The sequence below is a fragment of the Stylophora pistillata genome, chromosome 10 (assembly GCF_964205215.1).
Source record: "Stylophora pistillata chromosome 10, jaStyPist1.2, whole genome shotgun sequence".
Taxonomy (NCBI): domain Eukaryota; kingdom Metazoa; phylum Cnidaria; class Anthozoa; order Scleractinia; family Pocilloporidae; genus Stylophora; species Stylophora pistillata.
In genome coordinates this window covers 30,413,644-30,435,307 of record NC_142528.1, presented here as the reverse complement: position 1 = coordinate 30,435,307, position 21,664 = coordinate 30,413,644, and the positions used below count along the sequence as shown (strand labels likewise).

The 21,664-nt window shown below is 38.5% G+C and overlaps 3 protein-coding genes and 1 long non-coding RNA gene across 4 annotated transcripts; 1 reads left to right on the top strand and 3 right to left on the bottom strand.

Annotated features, from left to right (window-relative positions):
* The first annotated feature begins 1,401 nt into the window (after positions 1-1,401).
* On the top strand, positions 1,402-8,568 carry LOC111325466 (hatching enzyme 1.2). The gene is made up of 8 exons (XM_022929277.2): positions 1,402-1,595; positions 1,952-2,044; positions 2,548-2,739; positions 2,943-3,057; positions 4,010-4,194; positions 5,039-5,257; positions 5,425-5,595; positions 8,309-8,568. Exons 1-8 carry the CDS (start codon positions 1,523-1,525, stop codon positions 8,482-8,484), a joined length of 1,224 nt encoding a protein of 407 aa, XP_022785012.2. The 5' UTR covers positions 1,402-1,522; the 3' UTR covers positions 8,485-8,568.
* On the bottom strand, positions 6,686-8,181 carry LOC148722650 (uncharacterized). Its single transcript, XR_015992609.1, has 2 exons — positions 7,527-8,181; positions 6,686-7,397 (listed from the first exon to the last, which is right to left on the bottom strand). It is a non-coding gene; the product is annotated as an uncharacterized LOC148722650 (long non-coding RNA).
* A 2,605-nt stretch (positions 8,569-11,173) lies between the features above and the next one.
* On the bottom strand, positions 11,174-13,788 carry LOC111325452 (QRFP-like peptide receptor). Its single transcript, XM_022929261.2, has one exon. The coding sequence runs from the start codon at positions 13,546-13,548 to the stop codon at positions 12,136-12,138; it is 1,413 nt and encodes a 470-aa protein (XP_022784996.2). The 5' UTR covers positions 13,549-13,788; the 3' UTR covers positions 11,174-12,135.
* A 2,732-nt stretch (positions 13,789-16,520) lies between these two features.
* On the bottom strand, positions 16,521-21,574 carry LOC111325473 (uncharacterized). Its single transcript, XM_022929284.2, has 3 exons — positions 21,415-21,574; positions 19,830-20,752; positions 16,521-18,725 (listed from the first exon to the last, which is right to left on the bottom strand). The coding sequence occupies exons 1-3, from the start codon at positions 21,572-21,574 to the stop codon at positions 17,508-17,510; spliced, it is 2,301 nt and encodes a 766-aa protein (XP_022785019.2). The 3' UTR covers positions 16,521-17,507.
* Between the last annotated feature and the right edge of the window lie 90 nt (positions 21,575-21,664).

The window sequence follows — 21,664 nt, the reverse complement described above, 5'->3', positions numbered from 1 at the left end:
TTCGAGGAATTCCGTATAACCAGGAAAAACACTATAAAACAATTTTAACACAGCATCGGCAATTTATATTCTTTAAATGTCATGTTCTTCAGTTCAAAGTGACTGTATTTCTCTGCTCGGGTTATTAAACGCTCGGGGGTTTTTCATCGCATGAATTTCTCTCGAAATTCTAGATTTACTATCAGTTTAGCATCAGTCCATTGGAAAATTGACGGATAGAAAGTGTACCGTTGAATAAAAATATAGAAAAAGTAAATTTGTCTGGTACAATTTTTAAATAAGCGCCGCGGCGCTTATTCGAGTAAATACGGTACGCATGTTCGATAACAGCAGACAGCTGTACCAAATACCATGCAAGAAATTGGTCCGGTCCCCCAAAAACTGCAGTGTAAACGCAACCTTGCTAACTTGGTCCTTGTGCCTCTTTTTGTCCGACCCGTGGTAAAACATCATCCATGTAAACGGCTAAAATTATGCGGTCCGTACTACTTTTTTGACACGTCCGTACCCGATTTTTTTGTGCCGTGTAAACGGCCTTTTAGAAAGACAGCGGTGTCTCATCCTTTTAACACTCTATCTGTTCGCCGGCGTGTTTCAAAAAAAAAAGTGTTGACTCCTATAAAAGGAATTTTGCTTGCAAGTCGCCATAAAACCAAACGTGGAAAATTTCAGTGATCATAAAACAGCCCACGGTAGACGGTTAGGCTTTCACCTTCCGATGACAGTCCAACGAACCCTCGAATAAATTCAGAATATTTAAATCCAATATGCAAGGAAATAAGTTGCTTTTTGAGGAGAAAACGCTCAATAAAACCTGTATAAAAGTGGTAGACGTTCCTAAGTTATTCCTAGCCAAATAAATTCCGAACTGAAGCGAAGCCACCTAATTGTTAGGTCCTCTGCATACGCGTTGTTTTTCGAATACATTCCGAAAAGGTTTCTTCAAACATAACAGCGTGATCATGATTTCGAATAGACTCTCGTTTCTCAGAAGGCAAAATGTCAGAAAAATTAAGATCTGGCTCTTTGTCATCCAAACCCGATACATCCGAGGATGAGACATTTTACCCGAGATAGCGCGAAAAGCTAAAAGTTCGGGAAATCTTGTCCGTCACCCGAAGATGGACGATTCATCCGAGGACAAGACATTTTCTAAAAACAGGTCGAAAATCGAAGAATTTTCAAAGATGCTGTCTCGTACGCAGACATCCGATTTACTCCGGGAATAGATAAATCTCCGACGATGTTTCTATTCAAACGAAAATGGCTGATATATCACGACATATAGCTCCAATGACAGCACAAAAATCCCAACAGTTCCTCCGAAGATCTCGCCTATCACCCGAAGATGGTCGAGACTCAGTATCACCAGAGAACCAAGGAACGCGTGTCTTTGGTAGCAAGCAGGAGGCAGGTGCCAACACATCGAACCAGCAGGTTGAGGTTTGAAGACTAAAAGAAATTCATGCAAATTTGAAAAGACGAGGATAGTTGATGGACTTATAGATGCCTCTCTCCAGAGATGCCGTTCCTTGGAAACATTGTGTTCGTATTCATCATACAGTTATGTGTCACGTGTTTGGCTCTTGCTTCAGGTTAGTGATTTGTTAAATTAATTTGATAAGAAAAAATACATCCACTGTACTTATAAACATCAGAATAGAACCACAAATTTATCAAATTTCGCTAAATAAACATAGAAATACTAATGTTATTGTTACAATTGTTTAAGTTTAATTTGGTATTTCGAACGTTGTTGGGTGGTCAAATTTATATTTCTCCCTCTTTTGTAAGTATATTACCAAGGAAACAAATGACGTATTTTTCTTGACACTGACTATGAGAGTTACCTTCGCAGTAGTTATTTCTTGTTACAGCTTTGACGCATGCGCAGACATTCGACCCTTTGTTTGCGCTCAGTCATGGTAACTGATGTTTCCTCTTCTTACAGGCAATCCGTCGATGAATGGAACTGAGTCAAAATCGATTGAATCAGAAAACCCGGATGATGCAGTCTTGAATCACATAGAAGGGCTGAACAATGGTATCGTTCAATGACTTTTAGTTGAATTGATAAACGTGATAAAATAAAATTGGGGATTATAGAAATTTTTAGTATCATGTCTCTAGTAATTTCCTAAATTTCAGATGAAAACTGAATGTAGCTACGTATGCGAAGTAGTTTTTTTTCAAATCCTCTCTGAATTAAGAATTTCATGTATGAATTTAGTGCCAAGTATTAAACTTAGGAGCGCAAGTGAACACGTTCTTGTAACCATCAACCATTGACGTAAGGAAACATGCTTTCAGGTTTGCATGTCTCTGTGGTCAAAAGACAAAGAGTAAACGAAGTCAATACTGAACAGGATTTAATACATGGCCTATAGATTATGCCAGATAATTTTGATTTTCATGAACAGAGCAAGCAATGCCTTGTGAAGAAGGTAGCTTTTCAGAGGATCAACCAGAAATGAGGATTTGCTTCAGCTTGCGAGGGCAACCGTAAGACGAGATTGCATAAAAAAAATGAAGTTTCGTCTTTTGCAGGTGTTAAAGGCAGACTGTACGAGGCAGATATTGTGTTGTCTGATGAAGATAAGCACCTTGTAGATCAACGAGAGGAAGGTGATGCAGATGGACCTGAAGGTGCAAATAACATGATAAAGAGAAATGCTGTAAGAAACAGACAAAAACTGTGGAAAACCCGTGTTTTGCCGTATAGAATATCTCCAGCTTTATGTGAGTATTAATGTCAGTAGTAGTGTATAGTTTTATTAACTGTACTCAGAGTTCTCCAAAACCAACCTTCCCTTTTTTGCAATCGCACACATTTTCAGAAATGAGTTGACTTCGGGATTGAACTTTGAATTAATAGGAATAACATGGTGATAGCTTTGCACGTAATGCCCCATTGTTAATTGTACTGGCTTCCTTCTTTTCAGACCGCGTCAAGAGCGTGATCATGGCGGCCATGAAAGAGTTTCGCCGAAGCACTTGTTTACGCTTCAGGCGGCGAAGGAAAGAACCGCATTGGATCTATTTCGTGAAACGGCCTGGGTAAGGTGGGCGAACAATAGTTTTGATTTTCATATCAACCATTGAAAATTCCAAAACAGCCGAAGAATTCAGATGCGCAGTCAAGTCACTTGCAATCGAGTTAGAATTTGAAAGAGTGATCTTGTAATTGAAATGTTAATTAACTCCATGCAAAATGATAATTTTACTACAAGACCAATTGTCCTGGGTAACAACACAGTTGAACATGTGACAATGTATAAACTACTCGGTATTATTATAGTAATGATTTAAACTGGAGTGAGCATATTGATTACATTTCGAAAAAAGCCTCGAAGCGCCTGTATTCCCTAAGGATTCTAAAAAAAGTTGGTGTTAATAGAGGTGGAATTGTTAAGGTTTACCTGACACCAATAAGACCTATATTAGAATACGGCGTGCAAACCTGGAAAGATATTCCTGAATTTCTTTCTAATAACCTGGAATCAATTCAAAAGAGGGCTCTACATATTATCTATCCATGCTATAGTTATTTAGGTGCCCTTAATGTTACTAACCTTGACAGCCTGAAAGAAAGACGAACTCAGCTCAGCTGTAAATATGTTCAGAAGATGTCTAAAAAATCCCACCCCATTAACTTTCTTCTACCGAGAACAGCAACGAGTGGTCATAGCTACAACCTTCGATCCGGCGACAACAACAGAAGTGTTCTTTACGCTGATAGGAGTCGTTGCCAGACCCAGCGTTCAGGTTCCTTTATCTCTTTCAATAGTGAATATGCAAACATGTAAATAGTTAATTAAGATATTTTTATTGTTCTTATTGTAATTGTAGTTTTAATTAATTATTGATTGTAAATTTAGCCCTTTAATTCAGTTAATTCTGCAATGTGGCAAATAAACGGTATGTTACGGTATATTATAATTGTTCTTCTTGATCTCATTGGTGTTCTGCTTCCAGTGAACTTACTTAGTAATCAGTTTTACCCCAATAGTTGTTGGTCGTCCGTGGGTCAGAAAGTCTCCATCCCAGGTCCTCAGCTTCTATCTATTGGTCCCGGATGTGATAAGAAAGGAATCATAATGCACGAACTCATGCACGCCGCTGGCTTTTGGCATGAACAATCGCGCACGGATCGTAACAAGTATGTGGAGATATTGTGGGAGAATGTTGCCGAAGGTAGGGTGGTATGAAACATATCACATTTGAACTAAATATATATCCTGGCTCGCCAGCTAGTTCCCAGCGCTCAAACGTCTGCAGGAGCGCAGCAACGAATAACTGTCTTAAGATGTGGCCTGTCATGGCGCTTTATTCTAAACAACCACATTGACTAATGAGTTATGGCGGTTTTCTTTTTATAAATGGTACAGTCTTTTCCCTGGCCGGGTACATTGTGTTGTGTTCTCAGGCGAAACACTTGTGACCCTGTGACCCTGTGATGGACTAGCTAACCATCCAGTGGGGAGTAGAAATAATCCTAGTCGCTTCATGTTACGGAAACCGTAGTCAAGCGCCGACCTGATGGCCAACTTGGCCCATAAACAGACTTTTACAATCTTTTTGCTAATGCTCAACAAACTAGTTAATAAAAAGGGAATCCGCATCGATGAGTTATCCTTTCCTCTACATAATTTTTTTATTTTTGAAAATCTCAACTTACTATCATAATTTTTTCTCATAATTCTCTTGTAAAATCTTGCGCGGAAAATTGACACGCAATTAGCCGAGATTTACCAATTTGTGCATGCGTCGCGTTTGACCATTGTGTTGTTCTGAGGCTCATCTAGTTTTGCATTCGACCGCGATAGGTTAGAGTTCGAATGTTCCCGGGGGAGAAGGGAAAGGACTCGGATTATCTTTGTCTCTTGCTCGTGACAATTGTTTCAGACTTCTCTTGGTTGAAACTGATCTCTTTATACTGCGGTTCTTGAGTTTTGACTGACCAACAGCACAATGTTATTTTAGCTCATTTACTATGGATCGCGAATATGGTAGGTGAGTGTTTCACCTTTCATCACAGGTCAGGCTCATAATTTTAACAAGTACCCACATGGCAAGCTGGACTCCCTGGGTGCTATGTACGACTTCCAGAGCCTGATGCATTATGGGAGTCGCGCATTCTCCAAAAATGGAAAACGTACTTTAAAAGCCATCAAACATTCCGGATCGCAACTCGGTCAAAGAAAAGGTTTTAGTGAAACGGACATACTGCAGTTGAATGCACTGTACGACTGTAAAAGTAAGTACTGTTTTTGAGCGGTTTTTCGTTGAGTGTCTTTGGTAACCCAGGATTGCATTAGTTTTGCTTTAGAGCGCTTTCCGATTGCTTAATATCACCCCTCTGTTATTTTGTTAATTAAACACTCAATTTGATCATATATTTATTTGTTTTGAAAACTCGAATAGGTGAAAGTTCCCAGACTTGGAGTTCTTGGACAAAGTTTGGTCCTTGTAATGACAAATGTCAGAAGGTTCGTCAGAGATTCTGCACGACACGCGATCGAACGCGCTGCCCTGGGGCGGGTGCTTACGGAATTCAAAAGCAGCCAAGGACATGCTCGCTAAATGAGTGCTACGGTAGGTATGATAGGCTTGGGGAAAGCCGTCACAAGCGCTTGAAATATTTGTCATGTTTGGGTGACTTTGTCAGTCTGAAGCTACTTTAACCTTTGGGCAACCTTTTTTTTAACTAAGAACTCGGCTTTCTTTGTTGCTTTGTGCATTTTTTAAATTTCTTTCTCAGAAAAAGCGATGATTTTTTGTTTCGTTTTAATTTTTCTCTTTATTTTTAAATCGGGCCGATTTCATCTAGATGTACAAGGAGACGAGAATTTGCCACGACATATCATCAAAAGAAGGGGATACCATTCGGAATATCAAGGAAACTTTATTTGAAATTTCAAAACTAGGAACAAAGGTTATGGTGATAGTATGGCGTTTCAACAAGCTTTTGAAAACAAATACACGTGGCCCCAAAGACTAAATATCGCCTCATGAAAATTCCACTAATCAGAATCAGCAAAATTTTTTAAATTCGTCGACACTTGATCTGATTCACTGCCAGTGAATATCCCCTAGGTCTTTTATATCAACAAAAAAGGGGGGAAAAGACATAGCTGTATTATTTTTTTAAATAACAATTGTATTATTCATTTTTGATTGAATATCCAAGGTCTGTTTCATGTCAAAGTTTGAGCAGGCTTCTCATTGTAAATGATGGGTGCAATTGCTTGAGTTCTGTCAGCTGTCAACTGAGATACCGTGACATTTGACAGTAGCTGACTTGCAAATGGATCAGTGCGTCATTTAATTGTAAAAAACACAGGCGGCTCAAGCTCTCTTTCAGAACCACACAAAGAACATAATTTGCATATTTATAAGGATTTGTATGGGATTTTCTACAAGATATCCACAGAGATAGTTAAAAGTGAAAATATTAAATAAAAATGGTTTACCTTGTTCCACACGTGTGTTGTTTGTTCCTGGTGTCGTTATTTTAACGATTTCACTTGATTTAAGCGGTTTTTTTTTAATCGTGGTTTTCTACCACGTGAAGAGAAGACCAAGAGAGAAAACTTGGTAGAAAACCAGGATTAAAAAAAAATCGCTTAAATCAAGTGAAATCGTTAAAATAACGACACCAGGAGCAAACAACAAACGTGTGGAACAAGGTAAGCCATTTTTATTTAATATTTTCACTTTTAACTATCTCTGTGGATATCTTGTAGAAAATCCCATAAAAATCCTGATAAATATGCAAATTATGTTCCTTGTGTGGTTCTCAAAGAGAGCTTGGGCCGCTTGTGTAAAAACCGATAATTTTTCGTGGACTAGTGCCAGGTTTCAATTGAACATTCCATATTAAATTTTGACTGTTTCAGTTTCAGTCAGTTTTACCCCTTAACTTAACAAATTTTGACAGTTTATCAGCGCAAGTTAAAATTATTTTCGTAGAACACACAGTAATGTTTGTGATGTTAATAACATTACTCTGACGCGTTTTATGCTTTATAATCGTGATCTGTATTTATTTTAAATAATTACTGATCCCCATGAAATTCTATTGTTCTCTCTCTGCATTAAATAAACGATTGTAGTCTTTAAGATGACAAAACAACTGTATAAGGAAAACGGAGGCGGTCCTTTTTGTTAGCAGGGAAATTATCAGGGGAAATATAATTAAAAGCGCTAAATAAGCATGCTGCAATATTAAAAATATTGCACTGTCCAGGCTGCAATATTAAAAATATTGCAGTGTGCAGGTTACAATTATTAAAAATATTGCTTCTTCCACTCCTCAAAGACATTCAAAACCCACGCCCATTTCCGGCGGCTGGCGTCTGAAACCCAACTTTTGTCAAATTTCTCGCATTCTGAAGCTGTCCTGGTGTACCGGTTCACAAGGGAATTACCATTGTTCTTTCTTTGTTTAGGAGTCATTGGTTAGCTGTTGTGTATTGTTCGGTCTTTTGTATAGGCTCTTGTGAACCGGTACACGAGGACAGAACCTGTAATTGGCGTTCTAAATCTTTGCTCTATTTAAAAAAAGAAAATGAAAAGCCGCCTTTAGAAGTCGATAAAGAATTAAAGCACTGACAGAAATGTCCAAACGTTACATTACATTATCTTCGATTTCTGCTGAAATATCTGCCTTCGTAGAGCTATGTTATAAATAATCCTTCGTCTTCCGACGAATCCATCCTCTTTCTAAACCCAGGTTCGCACTGAGTAAAATAACTGAATTCTCTGGCTAATAAAGTATGCAAATTAGCAGTGTTACACGCCTTGCACGAATTAATTCCATCATTAGAACTGTTTTGAACAACTATAACAACGAGCTACAATAACAACCCTCGGCACAATTAAAATCTAAGATGTGTTCATCACAACAAAGAACAATAGCAATGAGCATCACAATTATCACACATAGGTGCGACTAAAATCGAAGATCCAACATAGACACAAAACAATAGGATTTCATGGGGATCAATAATTATAATAGATAATTACTTCGGCACATGGCATTATGGGAAATATTGCAGTCAGCTTCGGTCTACGGCCTTAACTGGCTGCAATATTTCTCATAATGCCATATGCCTCAGTAATTATCCATTAAAGAAACCCTCTAGGGCGTAACACAGCTAGGGTGCTTAAAACGTCTCATACCCGCCACCCAACCCCCCTCCAGAGAATAAGCCCCCCCTCCCCCCCCCCCCCCCCACACACACACACTCTAGTCTATAATGTTATCGGACATTGTACACATCGTCCTCTCGTTTTGATTTTTCAGCTCCCGTTCATGGCCATTGGGGCCGCTGGAGCTCTTGGTCTTCTTGTACTCGAGCTTGTGGACCTGGCCTTCGCGCCAGAAGGAGGCTGTGTGACGATCCACGTCCGAGGTATGGCGGGAAAAGATGTAATGGAAGCAGCCTTCAGACTGAACGGTGCACGAGATGCGAATGTTGACTGAACATTTAGAAGAAAGTATTGAAAAAAGTGATGGGATTGTCGATAAAAAGTCATTTGTAATAAACTCCACCATAGAAGCAACTGGAATAGTGATTTGTCAATGGTGTGACGATGCAGAAAGTCAATCAATTGCACATGTGAAAAACAATTCGCGAACAACAAGGTTAAAGTTTCATTCCACGCGAGGGATGGGTATTCTTTCCCCTTCTTTTGACCTCAGAAGCAGTCGATGTCTTAGTTTGCCCGAAGGGATTTTTCCTTTGTTATTTGGTTTTCATGGGTAAATAACTCTATCATTCATTTTATCAGGGCTTCACGATCAATGTCTCAATTTAAGTCTTTACTTATCAGTCTCAGGGTTTTATCACGTCGGTGAATCTCATTGGCAACCGATAACGATCTTCATGAGTGTCTAATAGTTAAAGGAAGTTTTTAGTCGTATCTATGTTGCAAATAGCTCACGTCCACCATCAACTCACAAAACTACTGGCTCCTAACACTGGTTTTGTTCATTCCCAAATCCATGATTCGCGTTGTTAGTGATGGACCATACGTATATCTTGCTTTCACAATAAACCATAATGGTCAAAATTATTACGGAACTCAATATTTGGAGCCAAGAACATTTTACTTTTTTTCATCATCCCTTCTCATTTGCTCGCGTAGATTATTGATCGCGAAAAGTTTCGAATGAAATTCAAAAATGGTCTCTCAACTGGCCAAAAAGCTAAACTCGAAAAAGAAATTGTCGACGCTCTTACAAAAAGAAAAATTCTCGACCACTTTGATTTCCTCCATTGCTTTCAGTATTTGACTCTGATTTCCTCCATTGCTTTCAGTATTTGATACATTTGTTTGAATCTGTTTATCGATATCTTGTTCACTGCTTTTGACTTCGCCCAGCCCAGATTTAACTTCTCAGCTCAGTCTTTTTGGAAAAATATACTGCCTTGCTACTCGATCATACTGCCTTGCTACTCATACTGCCTTGCTACTCATACTGCCTTGCTACTCATACTGCCTTGCTACTCATACTGCCTTGCTACTCATACTGCCTTGCTACTCATACTGCCTTGCTACTCATAATGCCTTGAAGAAGGGTTCGATAAAAATCATTAAATGCGCTCTTTTATATATGTACATAATCTTAAAGAAAAATGGGATTTGTTATGACATGCACAAAAGCATGAAAATAAATTTGAAATATGTTTCTCTGCTTAAAACATTTTCCATCTTATTAAAAGGAGGAATGAAAAGCGTTATCTTGGCCAGGAGAAGTTTTTTAGCGGAAAACGCCTGAGGGCTAGTATTAGGGAACCATTATTGAGGGCAAAATAAAGTTCTTTTTTATATCGATATCAATGAAATACCGCATTTTAAAAGCAGGATATCTTCACCCCCCGCGATCAGTGTGCTTCTTGTAACTTCCCATGTGGAGATAACGATGTCTTTTTGGTTACCAACATATGGCGAGCTTTTTTAACTTTACCATACTTGCTGAGGCTTGATTCATTTTTCTTTAATAAAACGTAGAAAGCTTGTGTTATTTTCACGCCGAAGGTTGAAATAGCCTCTCTGCAAGCACGATTTTCATGAGATTTATTTTTACATCTGGTGCTCTCGTTAATATCTTTTTGATAAGAGAAACATTTATTTTCTCTTGTTGAATATGTTTTTCACCCACGTGCGGCCATGGATGCGATATCTTGTAGATATCATGGTGATAAATTATCAAAGTCTTCACGATGTGTTAACTTTAAACATGCATTATCCTCTTTTTTGTGGCTACTGCAGAGATGCCGCCTTTATAATAGGAGGCGAAGCTACCATATTTTATCTTTGTATTTCGCGTGACAAACATTTCGCTGCGTTCTAAGGAAAAGTGCTACCTGTCTTTCTTAATAGCTTCGTCGTCTTGTTAATTGTTGACTTTTGAGTATGACATACATGAATACATGTGGTGCCTCTTACGTGCCAGCTTGAAAATAATAATTTGCCGATACCCTGCTGTTAAAAGGAGAACGATTTCCGATAGTCAGTTCTTTGTAAACATTAACGACCTTCACATGAGTTTTTACAATTATATTTTGTCTGAAAACTGCTATTGAGTTTCCTTTCCGCGGATATTGAAAAACGATTATAAAGGACTTTTCGACAGTGCAAGCCGGCTTATAAATCTGAATTAAAATTGTGTTTGTGTTCGATCTTTCCTAGAAATAATTTATGAACGTAACATATTGAGGGTGTCATGTATGACCTACATTGTGTTATAACTCATAGGAATACACAAAAGTGAACAGATGCAAGAGACGCAGTTCAACCCTCTGTATATTTTGTTTTCTTAAGTGATGTTACGAGGATTTAAGCGCGTGATGTACCACTAACACTAAAGGCCGAAATTCAAATAATCGTAAAAGCTATCTGTTTTACCTCCAATGAAAAGGAAGTTATTTTGAGTTGTATAGAACTTTGGTGACTCCAAATGTCGGCTTCATTAGAAATGTTAACTACTAAACAGCTAAAATGATTAAGCGCGGTGGACTTTATTTGCAGAAACAGTGTTGCTGCTTGCTGTTGAAAACAATTGATGATGTCTTTGTTTTATATATGCCATCTATCGTCAACAGGAAAAGTAATAACAAACAGTTGTTTTAATGATATGACAGTTTATAAGGGAATATTAATATGAGGTTAAATTCAAATTTTTATTTAATGCACTTTTTGTAGATAGAAAAGTTTTTTTTCTCAGTCCAGTATTATGGAAACATCTATTCAAAAGCCACACTAAATGTACGTTTAATCTGTATCCTGATGCCAATAAAATTCAAATATCGTTTAATGTTCACAGTGCAGAGACAACATATTTGTTTTTTTTTTTTAGCCTTTTTTTAGTCTTGCGTTAGGTCTATAAAGGAAAGCATCGCACAGCGGAGCTCCTGGTATAAAAAAAAAAACGTTCCCATAGCAAGCAGAATTATTTTCCCGAGGTCAAATTTGCTTTTAGCAAGAATTGCGTGCTGTTAATCACCATGAGAAAATACGATGCCATATTGTCGCCGAGAAAAAGTTGAATTAATGTCAGTTTCAATCTTCATTTTCAAATGATTGTGGCTCGCAAAACTGATTGAAATAAATTTTTTCCATTTTCAGTTTTTTCATCCATGACCTACTGTGAAGTCTAGGATTTCAGTTAAGAAGAAAACAAATAAAGTTGGTGCTCGTAGGGTTTCTAACAAAAGAAGTCCGAAAGTCTTAGTTTTCGAGAAAATATATATTAAACAGAGCTTTGTAAGCAAGCGCTAAACCTTCGGTAACTGGGGCAAGTCATCAATTTTCAACAAGTTTATTTTATGTGCTTGTTCGTACCTCAGCTGCTCGTTTAGTTTTATGTTTGAGTGTTCGGCCGCAAGTTGGCCATCTTTAGAACGTTGCTCGTTAAATAAACTTAATACTTCTATTGCGGATTGACTCTGTTAGTTTTTATCTGGTGCATATCAAAAAAAAAAATGCTTACGTTTATGTGATTTTTCAGTTACTTTTCAGCCTAACTAGGCAGTTGCCTAGATTAAAATGAGAAATTTTTACAGCTTTCTAATCGAAGTATTCCGTGTTTTGAAATTGTAATTCCGACCCACGGGCTCTAAATTGTTATTGCGCTTCAATATGGACAACTTCACCAAAGTTCACTTTTCTTGTTGTTACTTGAAGGACTTCATTTCTATCATTAATACCTTCATCGATATCTTCTCCGTCTTTCAATGGCTGAAATCGTTCATTTTTGAATGAGACACGATATTCTTTCGCTTCATGGTTAGGAATTAGCTCTTTACACCAGTAGCTGTTATTCCAAAATACTCTTCTTGCTGTGTAAGCGCTTCGTGGTGTCGCAGTCTGCATCGTGTAAGGTAGATGGTTTGTTTTCCTTCGTGAGGGCCGCTTTCTTCTCCCCGAAATTTTGCTTTTTCTGTAGATGTTCGCGTCGCTGCAAGTCTCTTGCGATCGAAACTTCAAGCATGAAATCACCAGGATTTTCACAGCGCCACAAGAGCTAAAAATACCTCGGCAATACCGTCTGTGCAGAAATACAAATATGAACGGATTAATGGCTGAGTTTGAGTAGACCAAGATATAGCAAAAATTGATTATGATATCGAAGTATCGGAGACCCTCTTCCGAGCCAAAATCTTTCCAAATCCACATGATATGGTTGGGTAACATACAGAGCGAAAAGGCGATCACCGCAATTATAAATATCCTAACGATTCTCATATTGCGCTGAGCTCTCGCCTGCGAGAGTGGCTTTTTGCTATTGCGTTTTTTTTCGCCAATAGCTTTGTGCATTCTTTGTATGTCTCTCCAGAGCTTTTGACTGATCCGTATGTAGTTGGCGGTGATCACAAAAAGTGGCAACACATATAGAGCAATAAAAACTGCCAGAGTGAATACTTTGGGATGGTTTTTCGTGGGCCAGTTTTCCATGCACTGCGTTACACCATCGCTGGTTTCAACTTTAAGAATGGCAATGTACGGTCCGACCAAACTGATGCTAGCAGTCCAGAGAATAAACACTATCACAACTGCTCTTTTCGCTTTTATTTTTGGCTTCAAAGGCGGAATAACTGAACGATGTCTCTCCCAGCTCATGAAAAGCAGCGTGTAAACAGACACGGCCATCAGAATGGTTTGCAAAGGATACACGATTTTACAAAGAACGTTTCCAAAGGGCCACTCTCTCATTAAACTTTCGACAAAGTCAAATGGTATACTTATTACGCAAGTTGCCAAGTCTGTTGCGGCCAAATTGAGGACGAAAACATCAGTGATACGCAAGCGGCGTCTTTTAAAAACAGCCAAGCAAATTAGGGTATTTCCTATCAAACCAGCAGCGGTGATTATAGAGTAACACATCAGTTGTACGATGGCTAGTCGATCGAAACCTTCCATGGAAGTTGTGCTTTTGTTAGTCGCAAATTGCTCCGTTAGGTTTAAGGTGGAAGACATGTTAAACAAGAGATTAGTCGCAGAATCACCGCTTCGAGCTTCAAACTCGGACGATTTCATCCCGCGCTGTTTCACTGTCACTATCAGCTAAAAGAGGTTTACGATCAATTTATGTGTCGAATTAAGAAGCGGTTTTGCCGCGAGTGTGACCTGAATGGTGGCTACTAATATTGAAATTGTTCTTATCTTGACGTGAAAATAAATGCTTCATGGCCATCTGTCTTCAGATTGAATAGCATACAATCCCCACTTAATAATATCGACTCAGCAGCCGGGCGAATAAAAAAGGCTGCATCTAATGTGTTTTGGAAGTAGCTTTTATCATATGCATGAGTTCAGTTGTGCTCCGAAAACAGTATTAAAATGCATTCATATGAAGAGAGCAAAGGCACTGTTTGGTAAGCATCCAAGAGCTGTTGAAGTTTATGTCCCCATATCCCAAAATAAGAGATAACAGAAGTGCCGCAACTTGCAAGAAAAACAAAGACCATTTTCATAATAAGTTCGAAATAAGTTTTGTGACAGTTACTTCTGATGGATTTAGAATGTTATCAAATTTTACTGTTTATCGCCTCGGAAGAAAAAGTCATTGAAAGATCGGAAGACACGACTCATAGACAACACAGGAGATTTAGAATTGATTTAGGAAAACGAACTGACTTTTTTCACGACAATCTACTGAAATTCATATTCATCTGAGGAGCTATGTTTCACATCCCACTGAGTTAAAGAAACGAACAGTCCGTTGTTGACAAAGGTTTAGACAAGGTGTCTAAACTTGAAGTTTGTCTCTGTTTCGTCCGTAGAAGAACAGGAAGGCGAAACTAAAATGATTACTTGAGGTCTCTTCCATTTTTCACGATTAAATCGCTGTTTGACATCCCTTCCTCAACTACCTCGTAATAAAGTACACTAACGGAGATGTACTGTTTCTTTATTTTTGCATGGGCTATTTGTCGTGTTTTACAATGATATATCATAATTCACATGGTACATAGCACAGGAAATTTATTTTTCCTCCGAGAATTAATGCCTTATTAATTGACTCCAAATATATGTTTATTTCTGACAAAGCTCTTCGCGGATGCAAGGCGTAAAAGCAGTGGGCGTATGAAAACAAATGTTACTGTTTTTGTACGTTTTGCGCACGTACTTGCTGGGTATCCTAGGTTTTTGCGAAAGCAGCCGAAGGCATATATCAAAATATTTTTAATACGTAGAGTGAGATATTTCAACCGATGAGATAAAGATGGTGTAGCTACAGAAATTCGGACATTCAGAAAGAAAAAGTTGTTAAGAGCCTTTCTTGCATAGAAATTTAAAAACAACATTATGTCGTCATCTTTGTGTTTTCTTCATTGGGTCTTGACAACTGAGAAGTGGGACTTTTTTTTCAGGGTGGTAAAAAGTGTTTTTGAAGGCGTTTCCTTCTATTTTCCTTTTCAGATTCGCTAATTGCAAGCCGGCCAGCGATAATAACTCCTTGACAGCGGGAAATGTTTCCTGTTTTCAGCGGGAAACGCAATGAAACACGCAAAAGATTGTGGGCCTATATTTCCATATAACGTGGGAGAAATGAGTAGAAGAAAATTTATTTTGTTTGAGGTTCAAAATGTAATCCAAAGAAATTTGCCTCAAATATTGGAATACTGTCGCAATTTTGGCAAGTTTTTCAATTATGCACTTGCTCAGAGTTTTATCAAATTTTTTCCTAACCCGAACTTTGTATGCAAAGGGATATTATAGTAAATGGCGTCAAACTCCTTGTTTATCATCACATGTTTTTTAAGCTTGGTGTTTAAGTAGGGGGGCATTGGGGCCACTGGGAAACCGAAAAACCGACGAAAAAAGGCAGCAAAACCGAAAACCCCATGCAAACCTGACAAAACCGCTACATTTTCACCTATAAAGGGGTCAAAAAGGAAAAACCGAAAAACGCATCAAAGTTTACGTGAAAACCGAAAACCGAATGCGAAAACACGTAAAATCCGCAAACCGCTCTGAACATCAAAACCGAAAATTAATCGAACCTTTTTGGCCCAAAAACCGAAAAACCGATTAAAAAAACAGTCAAAACCGCAAAACCGAAAATCCCAAAGCCCCCCTCTTTAAGTACCGTCTAGTTTGTATCACAAACCCAATGAGAGGACACAGAGATCACGAGATCCTTTTTGCGTAAAAAAATAGAAGGGTATATAGATTTTTTTGTGATAAACCCGAGGCGATTTCCACGTACTTATCAAAATAAAAGGGCATCTGTTACCGTCTGCCAAAGCCAATTTTATCAACAAAGAGTATTTGTGATTTCCGACGCAGAAAATTTTGTCCCCAGTCTATAACAGCTGACAGTGATCACGCCACAATTTGAGAACGTGTCAGTACATATTTTGATCCTCGTTTATTTTCCCTTCGAAGGCGCCTTCTAAAGTCAGCTCAGGTGCCACCCACCCCTGTGATTAAGTGTCTCTTGCAAATAACAAGGAACCCATCATGATGATCCCAGTTTGGGCCTTGACTTTTTGAGGAACTGAGGAGAGATGGTAAAGTTTCTTCTACTGTGTTTTTCGTTGGGGGGGGGGGGGGGGAAGACTTCCCAATCGCATCTCGGTTATATTAGTTGAAATGAGTACTCCCCCCTCCCCTGAGGCCAAAAAGCCTCCAATTTTATTTGAAGTGATGAACAAAATATTAAATAGCTTTAAATTCTTGGTTTTTTGTCAGGTATGCAGCACCAGGATTTTTTAATTTTACCTTTATTTCAAATCTAATCAGAAAACATAAATCTAAGATGACCGTATTTGGTGATAAAAGTAAGTTTTTATTTTCAATATTCCTTTTAAGCTCGAGACTAGTGTCTGGGTTTCCATTAAAATATCAAATTAAAGGGCATCTGTTACTAGAAAGGCCTCTTTTAGCGACAAAAATCGTAACTAATTTCTAATGCAGAGCATTTCCACCTCGGCTCTGCAATCCCGTAAAACATCAGTAAATTCTTTCATTTACCTTTTGAGGTGCTTAATTTTGTCTTTTGACATTTACATCAAGGAATTCATTCTCCTGTGCGCCTCCTTTCTTTATTTAACAGCTTTATTTATTTATTTTTATACCCTTTCCACATAAAATATTTTGAGCTATCCTTGGTTTGTAAAGTGAAGTATTTTGAGAAATGTTCAATTGTTAGGGTTTCACAGCATGCCATAAGTTTGAAACTTCAAAAAACAATCCTTGTAGTGTCAAAGTCGTTGGAAACATACTTCTTAAAAATAAAAAAGGAGGAGGCGGCCTAGCTGAGTGGTTAGGCGGAGGAGGTGACGTGACTGAGTGGTTAGGGTGCTGGACTTGAATCCGGTGTCCTGGGTTCAAGTCCTTCACCCTGCCACTCACTGGATTTGTTCTCAGTTGTCCCCAGTTCAACTCCTCAGCTGCACTCTGTAAATAGCCCACTGGTCTGCCTTCTGCTAGTGGAGATTTTTTAAGCTCTTAGTCTACATTGTGTCTGTAAAGCCCCTAAGGGGGAGCTTCAATTAACGTATATTATTATTATTAGTATTATTATTATTTTCATTCTTCCACATGAAAAACTCCAATTTGATTTATTCCAAATTATGAAGCAACCTGGACACTATAACATCAATCTGCAAAGATTCAACTGTCAAAAACAGACCTGTAACCATCTTAACTGTATTTCTACATTAACACTTGTTTCTTTTTAGGTTGGTGTGCTACCAAGGTGGGTGGGGGGGGGGGGGATCAAAGTGCCTTTAACCCTTTGACCTATAAGACTGACTAACATCTAATTTCTCCTATCAATACCCCCCTCCCTGATTCACACACTAAGGTCACATGAATAAAGGAAGTGATCACCAACTAAAGAAGCCCTTGATTGTTAAATAAATTCTCCTTGTCAGCACCTTAGGAAATGTATAGAGCACAGTATGGAGAAAATGGCTACCACAGTAGGTAACCACTACAGTTACACAAACCCCTTGAAATGCAATTAAGATACTATTTCAACCTTTTCAAAAATTTTTCAAAAGTTCTTTGAGTGAAACTGGCTCTGTAAATTTTGCATGGTCCAAATTTGTGAACCAGGGTTTGATAATGGTAGCTGTTGTGTCCTCCTCCCATTCTTGTACATACTCCAGAAGCTGCTTCAGTTGCAGTTCAGAATCACAGTTCTGATGACATGACTTGATGTCTTCAGGCTCCGACACTCTTATCTCAAGAACATGACATGTATAACCAAAGGCTTGACCAAGACACTTGTACACTGCATACTCCCAACACTTGGCATGGACATCATCCACTACAACAAAGGGGCATAAATTTGCCATAGCACCCAGGAAACAAGAGCGACAGTAAGCCTCCGCAATGTTTAGTTCACAGATATCTAAGGCCAAAGCACCTTTCTTGTGAAACAACTGTCTTGAATTACAGTATGTAAATCCACCTGGTTCTCTAGCTTCTTCCAAGTTTTCAACAAGATGTGTCTTTCCACTTCCAGGAATACCTCTCAATATCAGAAGCACTCTTTCCATATCTTGAACAGAGTTTCTGAGTTCTGTCAGTCTTGCAAGACCCATATCCATTTCTGTGGCATTCCCAGACTGAAAAAGTGCTTTGATTTTATTTCTTTCATCTTCACAAATTTCCTTGTTTCCAAACAAATGATCTGCATATTGGCAGAACTTTGTTGGCAAGGTGGAAGACAGTACCTTCAAGGAGTTTTCCACTGCTAAAATCTTCTGATGAGTACCATCAACAGTTTTTGGCAGATATTTGGAGAACAGAATGAGAGAGTCTACAGCCTGTTGTCCAATTTCAAGGTTAGATTTCATTGTCTCTGCCAACTTTCTCAGTAACTCATCAGTTAATGATCTTCCCCTCATGACAGTTAGATGAGGTACAAATTGATCACGGTTTCCTTCCAAACTTATTCCAGCCTTTCCAAATTTGAATTTCAAAGCTTGGACAATTTTCAACAAACTGTCATCAGGATCAACTTTGGCGTAAAGAATTCTGTTGTGAAACTGTCCAAGACCATTGATTTGCAATTTATGGCTGAGTGGAAGAAAGGACACCAACAAAGGTTGGATTGACTTGAGAATGTTCTTAGCAGTGGTCACATCATCTTCATTCTTCAGAGTTAACATCAGCAAAGTGATGTGTAGGCTTTGACTTGATGTTTCTTCATACTCTGCTTCTTGCCCAAGCTCTAGTTGGATCTTATTTTGGATCTGCAAAAACAAAGGAAATTTTATTAAAACCTCTGGATCCCGGCTAAAGCGATTAGAAATGTAATTTTGCCTTACAGTTTTCAAAGCATAATTCAGCAAAAAGGTCAATACATATATCTTATTAACCAAGCGCGAGGGCCGTACTGGGAGAATATTGGCCTGAGGTCTTGACAGTACGGACCTCGCTGCGCTCGGTCCATACAGAAAAGACCGAGGGCCGATATTCTTCCAGTACAGTCCCGAGCAAGCTTGGTTAATAAGAGATTTATTATACGACTGAAGTTCAAAGGGACACAAGTGCGGTATCATTCGGGACCATTCGGGACAGTGCCCGGTCCAATACTTAGAGAATATTGGACCGGCAATAGAGCATTTTGATTGGTTGATTTTAGTTATTGGCCCTCTGACTGCCCGAGCCGTGTAATAACTATGCATTATTGACCAAGTGTGAGGTCAACAAGGCTGGATATTGGCAGAGTTCTCTTTTTGTGTTTTTGTGGACTTAGATGAAGTTGAGGTCCATAAATTGCAAAAAAAGAACAACGCTAATATCCAGCCACCTTGACTGAACAAGCTTGGTTGATAAAGGATGTATAATATAGCAAAAATATTTCGATTCATTAAGAATCAAGAAGGACTTGTTGAGCTGGGAAGGAAAGCCAACTGTGTTTGTAGCACAATAAACCTATGAGGGTTGTTTATGTTTTCTTTGTTTTTTACTGTCTTCTGCTGCTTTTTGCAACTTCATCAATGACCTTGTGAAAAAGCTATGAACTTTAAAACTTTGCTCCACACACTTTTTTCCTTGCCTAAGATCAAAATGGAGAATCCCAAGCAGACAAGATGGCTCGGGTAGCTGATCAGAACTAAGGATTCAGTTTATATTGCCCAAGGGCACTGCCAGCTATATAATAACAATACAATAACAAGCAGACAAGTGATGGAAATAAAGACAAATATCAATTACGGCATCATTGGTTGATCCAACACTAATTTCTCATAACTAATATGATAAGAATTGTCTGGCCGGGAGTTAGGAGAAATACTTATGAGACATCAGGATTGACAGGGTTAGAATTCCCTTCCATTAAACTTGACACTCACTTTATTAATGTTGTTGATTATCCCCTCATCTGAAATCTGTATTGCAATGAAATAATTGGGCCCATTCTTTTCTTTAACAGACCTCGCATTAAGAGGCTCAGAAGCATTGGAAATTACTTCAACATTAGGAGCTGTTTCCTCTGTTACTTCCTCTTCATCAGAGTTTTGTGACGTGCTGATCCTCTCTTTGACATCCAGAATGGTCTCATTGCTTCCTGTAGATCCAAAGACTCTATCAATACGTTCCCGCTTGTCCCAAACAATTTCTCCATGGTACTTGAAATACTGAATTCTGTGACGAGGAATGGCAAGGTCAACAAAGTGATCCACAGAAGCCAGATTCTCCCATGAGAGATCTGTGAAGTCTTTCTCTACAATTCCAATAAATCTATCCAGGTAACCAACCACAAAATCTTTTGGTGAAAGCTCCTCATCCCATTGAATTCTGGAGATGACGTCACCCGCTGTTTTCATGGGAGGTTTCTTCTTGCTTCCGCTAACCTCTTTCTTTTCCAGATGCATATTTCCAGAGTTGTGGACAGACTTTGCTGCATCTTTTACCTTTTCAGCATCATTGGTGGAATCAGATCTGTCCTCAACATTTTGCGCACCACTTTTAACTTGCACACCTTCAACATGTTTATTAAAGCACTTGACTCCAAATCTACAATTCCCATCAAGAAAGAATTTGCAAATATTGGCTGTATCATCTAGAGAGTTTTTCTTGCCGTGTGAGGAAAGCATCAGTTGTTTAGACAATTCCATTTTCTTTAACCAGTTCTGAGATTCTTCAATGAGATTATAAATCATTACTTCACCACAGCTCTCCTGTGCAGTGTGGTACAACAGTGATTCCAGTTCTGTATAAGCTGGTTGACTATCCTGTGTAACACTGATGGAAGGTGCAACATTGGGGTAGTTCTCTGAAGGAACAACAAAGTCTTTTTAAGAAAATTAATAGAACTTTGCAACAATCGCAAGTTGTGCCTCTGAATTTCAGTACCTCACCAATGATACTTCACAGACGCAGATTTCTTTCATCAGGTAAATAAACTAAAAAAAAACTAAAGATTCACTTTTTTATCCTTAACACATCTTTGACCCTTAAGAGTGACTAAATTTCTCCCTTATCACTCCTGAATCACACATTAAAGTCACGAGAATAAATTGATTGTTACACAAATTAGAAATGTATAGAGAACAGTATAGAGAATAAGTACTACACTGATGTTATGGTGTAAGGAGTTAAGGAATCATGCTGTATCTCACTGCATAATATGCTTGATGATTCGTCCTGTAAATACAAAGCCATTTGTACACAAAATTAAGTAATGCTAGGTCCTCGAGGGAGGGTTTCCCTCCAAGAAAATTAGAATAAGGACTTGTGCAGCTACGTCACTTTTTATGCAAGTACTTGCAGCCGATGCAAACTTGCTAAGCAGGTGAGAAAAACTGAGACCACTCAGAGGACAGTCTTGAAAAAGAAGGACTCGAGTTTAAAGCGATCGTTGCGAAAATTATGAGAGTGTTCGTAAATACATGATAAATCTTTAATCTGGGAACTACAGAGGAAAAAAAATCTCACCTGGTAATGTAAAAATGATGGCTGTCTTATTATGTTGAAAGTTTACTTCATAAGACACAGGTTCATTCTCGTGCGATCTCTTCACTGTAACAATTTCCTCTCCGTAGATTGATTGAAGTGCTTCAGCCTCCATTTCGCGTTCTTCTGACGAGTACTCCATATTCTCGAGACGAGTGTTATCCCAGAAATTTAAAATTATTTTGAAACAGATCACAGAATTTTGGAAATTTATGATTTATCCTTTGAAACA